The sequence below is a fragment of the Salvelinus sp. IW2-2015 genome, unplaced genomic scaffold (assembly GCF_002910315.2).
Source record: "Salvelinus sp. IW2-2015 unplaced genomic scaffold, ASM291031v2 Un_scaffold4151, whole genome shotgun sequence".
NCBI classification, from domain to species: domain Eukaryota; kingdom Metazoa; phylum Chordata; class Actinopteri; order Salmoniformes; family Salmonidae; genus Salvelinus; species Salvelinus sp. IW2-2015.
In genome coordinates, this window is record NW_019945423.1 from 32,189 (window position 1) to 38,356 (window position 6,168).

The 6,168-nt window shown below is 41.9% G+C and overlaps 1 protein-coding gene across 1 annotated transcript; it reads left to right on the forward strand.

The window, feature by feature from the left end:
• The first annotated feature begins 380 nt into the window (after nt 1-380).
• Nucleotides 381-3,553, forward strand: LOC139026222 (putative uncharacterized protein DDB_G0286901). The gene is made up of 4 exons (XM_070441508.1): nt 381-395; nt 634-2,286; nt 2,354-2,540; nt 2,835-3,553. The coding sequence occupies exons 1-4, from the start codon at nt 381-383 to the stop codon at nt 3,551-3,553; spliced, it is 2,574 nt and encodes an 857-aa protein (XP_070297609.1).
• Nucleotides 3,554-6,168: the final 2,615 nt, after the last annotated feature.

The following is a 6,168-nucleotide window of genomic DNA, read 5'->3' on the forward strand; positions in this document are numbered from 1 at the left end:
CTAGTGGGACTCAGATCTAGTGGGGAACTCAGATCTAAGTAGGGAACTTCCAGAATCTAAGTGGGGACTCAGATCTAGTGAATGCTTGCTTTTCATCAGACTGTGTATTGAAACAATACGATTGGCTTGTTGTATAATTACTTTTTTCTGCCTCTAGTCATTCCCCTGGACAGAGGTATTATGTTTTACTGATGGACAGGATAGGTGTGGTGTCTGTATTTCCAAAGACCAACAAAACAACCCCTGAGGCTGTTCTGCTTCCGTTAAGAATGATGCAGTGATACAAACTAATACCTACAGGTACTAATTCCTTGGGCTTAATACCAGGGAAGGACTTCTGAGAAAACGGCTTTCCAACTTTTTTCAAGACCGGGGGTTGGATGTTGACGAAGGGGGTAAGGGGTGGTTGGGGGCGGGGGGGGGAGGGAGGGAACTCACGTTCCACACTCGTTAGCCTGGTAAGTGGGTCGCTGGTTTCCATGGAATCTGGTTGAAAATCCCGGGGCAACACTGGTCACATGACGTTTCCAACCAAAGTGTTGTGTTGGCAGTCACACTGAAGCCTTTACAGAGAGGGAGGAGAGAACGAAGACACCACAATGAGTATCGTCTATTCAAGATCAACCAAAACAGGAGATCAACAACGCAGGAGATCCAACCAACCAGGAGAATCAACAACCAGGAGATCAAACAAACAGGAGAATTCAACAAACCAGGAGAATCACAACCAAGAGATCAACAAACCCAGGAGATTCAAACAACCAGGAGATCAACAACCAAGAGATCAAACAACAACAAGGAGATCAACAACAAGGAAGATCAACAAACAGGAATCAACAACCCAGGAGATCAAAAACCAAAGTAGATCAACAAACAGGAGATCAACAACCAGGTAGATCAAAACAAACAGGAAGATCAAGACCCAGGAAGATCAACGACCAGGAGATCAACAAACCAGGAGATCAAACAACTGAGGAGATCAACCAACCAAGGAAGCTCAACAAAACAGGAGATGTCACCAACCAGGAAGATCAAACGAAACTCAGGAAGATCAACAACCCAGAGATTCAACAAACAGGAAGATCCAACGACTGCAAGAAGATCAACAACCAGGAAAATCAACCAAACAGGAAGAAATCACATCCAGGAGAATTCAACGACCAGAAGAATCACAAACCAGGGAGAATCAACAAAAACCAAGAATCAATAAACCAGGGAGATCAACACCAGGAAGATCACAACAGGAGATTAACAACCAGGAAATCAACAACCAAGGAGATCAACCAACCAGGAGAATCAACGACCAAGGAAGATCAAACAACCAGGAGATCAAACAACGTGGAGATCAAACAACCAGGAGGCTCAAACAAACAGGAAGATCAACACCAGGAGATCAAAGCAACAGGAGCCACTTCAAACAACCAGGGAGATCAACAAACAGGAGATCAAACGACCAAGAGATCAACAACTCAGGAATCCAACAAACAGGAGTCAAACAACCAAGAGATCAACAACCAGGAGATCAACAACGAGGAAGATAAACAAACAGGAGAATCAACGACCAGGAGACTCAACACAACCAAGGAGATCAACAACCAGGAGATCAACAACCAAGGAATCAACAACCAGGAGATCAAACAACCAGGAGAATTCAACAACGAGGAGATTCAACAACCAGGAGAATCAACGACCAGGAGATCAACGACAAGGAGATCATACAAACCAGGAGATCACAACCAGGAAAATCAACAACCAGGAGATCAACAACCAAAGGAGATCACAACCAGGAAGAATCAACAACCGGAGATCAACAAACGTGGAGATCAACAAACCAGGAAGCTCAACAAACCAGGAGATCAAACAACCCAGGAGATCAACAACAGGGATCAACAACCAGGAGATCAAACAAAACCAGGAGATCAACGACCAAGAGATCAACAAACCAGGAATCAACAAACAGGAAGATCAACAACCAAGAGATCAACAACCAGGAGATTCAACAAACGAGGAGATCAACAAACAGGAGATCAACGACCAGGAGATCAAACAAACCCGGAGATCCAACAACCAGGGAGATCAACAACCCAGGAAATCAACAACCAGGAGATCAACAACCAGGAGATCAACACGAGGAGATCAAACAACAGGAGAATCAACGACCAAGGAAGATCAACGACCAGGAGATCACAAACCAGGAAGATCAACAACCAGGAAATTCACAACCAGGAGATCAACAACGCAGGGAGATCAAACAACCAGGAGATCAAAACCAAGGAGATCAACAACGTGGAGATCAACAAAACAGGAGCTCAACAAACAGGAGATCAACAACCAGGAGATTCAAACAAACCAGGAGATCAACAACGGCAGGAAGATCAACAAACAGGAGATCAACGACCAAGAGATCAACGAAAACAGGAAATCAACAAACAGGAAGATCAACAACCAAGAGATCAACAACCAGGAGATTCACAACGAGGAGATCAAACAAACAGGAGATAAAACCAAGGAGATCAACAAACCAGGAGATCAACAACCAGGCAGATCACAACCAGGAGATCAACAACCAAGATAAAACCAGGAGATCAACAACACATCAACGCGGAGATCAAACAACAGGAGATCAACAACCAAGAGAAATCAAACAACCAGGAGATCAACGGAGGATCATAACCAGGAGATCAACGACAGGAGATTCCAACAACCAGGAGAATCAACACAGGAAGATCAACAAACCAGAGATCAACAACGCAGAGATTTCAACACGACAGGAGATCAACAACAAGGATCAACAACAGGATAGATCAACACCAAGATCCAGGAGATCACACCAGTCAGCACGACCAGGGAGATCAACAACCAGGAGATCAACAAACAGGAGATCACACAACAGGAGATCAACAAACGAGGAATCAACAAACAGGAGATCAACAGACCAGGAGACAACGACCAAGAGATCAACAACCAGGAGATACAGGAAACAACAAACCAGGATCGAATCAAACAGGAGATCAACAAACCAGGAGATCAACAAACAGGAGATCAACCAAACCAGGAAATCAAGCAAACCGAGATGCACGAGGGATCAAACAAACCAGGGAGATTCAACGACCAGAGAAGATTCAACACAACCGGAGATCAACAACCGGAGACCGACAGAGTCAACAATCCAGGAATCAACAAACAGGAATCAACAACCAGGAGATCAACAACCAGGAGATCAACAGAGATCCACAGAGATCCAAGAAGGAGATCAACACGAAAAGAGTCAACAACAGGAGAATCAAACAACAGGAGATGTCAAACACCAAGAGATCAACAACCAGGAAATAACAAACAGGAGAAACAAACCAGGGATCAACAACCAAGGAGAAACAAACCAGACCATGAGTCAACGACCATGGAGATCAAACACCAGGGAGATCAACAACCCCAGGAAATACAACCAGATCAAACGAGGAGATTCAAACACCAGGAGATCAACAACAGAGCAACAACGAGAACACGGAATCAAACAACCAGGAGAAGTCAAAACAAGATCAACAACGGATGATCAACAAAGAGACACACGGGAAATCAACAACCAGACAAGAGGAGATCAACAAAGGAGTCCAAGACAGAGATCAACGACCAGCCGAGCAAAGAAGATCAACAACCACGGAGATCAACGACCAGAGATCAACACCGAAATCAACAAACCAGGAGATCAAAACGAGATCAGGTTAACAAACAGATCAAGAGATCATATGTTCTAACACAGGACAAATGTTTAAAACATAGACTTCCGTGTAATCATGCTCTCACTTCCTGTCTGTAGCGCTCTTTCTGACGTTGTGTGTGTGTGTATGTATGTGTGTGTATGCATGTGGTGTGTGTGTTGTTGTGTGCTTGTGTGTGTGTGTGTGTGTGTGTGTGGCTGTGTGTGTGTGTGTGTGTGTGGGTTCTCCAGCCTCTGACAGCTTCTTGAGAAGGAAGGCCTATTTTTTACTAACACTTCTGATCAGTACATTGTTACCAACCCAACATACCACTAAACACTAGGCTATACTACACTAGCTAATACTAACACGGGCTAATGCTAACAAAGGCTAATACAACACTAAGCTAATACTAAACGAGGCTAATGCTAACAATAGGCTAACCTAACATAAGCGCTATACTAAACACGAGGCTAATGCTAACAATAGGCTAATACTAACACTAAGCTAATACTAACACGAGGCTAATGCCTAAAACAATAGGCTAATACTAACACGAGGCTAATGCTAACCACTAGGCTAACACTAACACGAGGCTAACAACTACACTGCAACACTAACACTAAAGCTAAATACTAACAACGAGGCTAAACTTAACACTAGACTAATACTAACACTGGCTAATGCTAAAACACTAGGCTAATACTAACACGAGGCTAATACTAACACTAGACTAATACTAACACTAGGCTAATACTACACACTAGGCTAATAGTACACACTAGGCTAATACTAACACAGGCTAATATTAACAGCTAGCACTATACTAAACACTAGGCTAACTACTAACACTAGGCTAATAGTAACACTAGGCTAATACTAACACGAGGCTAATACTAACACTAGACTAATACTAACACTAGGCTAATACTAACACGAGGCTAATACTAACACTAGACTAATACTAACAAATTAGGAATACTAAACAACGAGGCTAATACTAACACTAGACTAAATACTAACACACTAAGCTAATACTAACACTAGGCTAAATGCTAACACTAGACTAATACTAACACTAGACCTAATACTAACACTAGGCTAATGCTAACACTAGGCTAATACTAACAACTAGCTATCACTAACACTAGACTAACACTAACACTAGGCTAATACTAAACACTAGACAAATTTACATTTACATTTAAGTCATTTAGCAGACGCTCTTATCCAGAGCGACTTACTAACACTAGACTAATTACTAACACTAGGCTAATGCTAACACTATGCTAATACTAACACTAGGCCTAATACTAAACACTAAGGGCTAATACTAACAACTAGGCCTAATGCGCTAAACAGGCTAAAAACTAACACTAGCTAATAGTAACACTAGGCTAACACTAACTAGGGCTTAATAATAACACTAGGCTAATAAACCTAACACTAGGCTAATACTAAACTAGGCCTAATGCTAACCACTAGGCTAATACTAACAAATAGGCTAATACTAACACCCAGGCTAACTAACACAAAGCTAGCTAATGCTAACCCTAGGCTAATTGGCTAACACTAGCTAATGCTAACACTAGGCTAATACTAAACACTAGGCTATCACTAACACTAGACTAACACTAACACTAGGCTAATACTACACTAGACATTTACATTTACATTTTAAGTCATTTAGCAGACGCTCTTATCCAGAGCGACTTACTAACACTAGACTAATACTAACACTAGGCCTAATGCTAACACTAATGCTAATACTAACAACAGGCTAATACTAACACTAGGCTAATGCTAACACTAGGCTAATACTATCACTAGGCTAATGCTAACAGTAGGCTAATACTAACACTAGGCTAATGCTAACACTAGGCTAATGCTAACACTAGGCTAATACTAACACGAGGCTAATACTAACACTAGACTAATACTAACACTAGACTAATACTAATACAAGGCTAATACTAACACTAGGCTAATAGTAACACTAGGCTAATACAAACACTATGCTAACACTAACACTAGGCTAATGCTAACACTAGGCTAACACTAACACTAGACTAATACTAACACTAGGCTAATACAAACACTATGCTAACACTAACACTAGGCTAATGCTAACACTAGGCTAATACTAACACGAGGCTATATCTTGGGCTGAACCTTGAGCTCCAGTTAAAACTCCTCTTCCTCCTTCAACTTTCTTTTGTGCCAACAGAGAAAACTTAGCCCACCCGCTCAGTTATAAACCCAGAGAGAACGCAGATCTATCAGTGAAAGAGTTAATTCCTCTACAGTCCCAGAACTTCACCCTGCTTCTCCCAGGCACATAATCCCATTTAACAACCTGCAGTTTACACAGTGTGGCCAAAACAGACCATTAATCTGGTCGTTCAAGGATAAAAGCATGTAGAACCATATACAGAGTTATTTCAAACATCACAGGCCCGCTGCTGGTGTA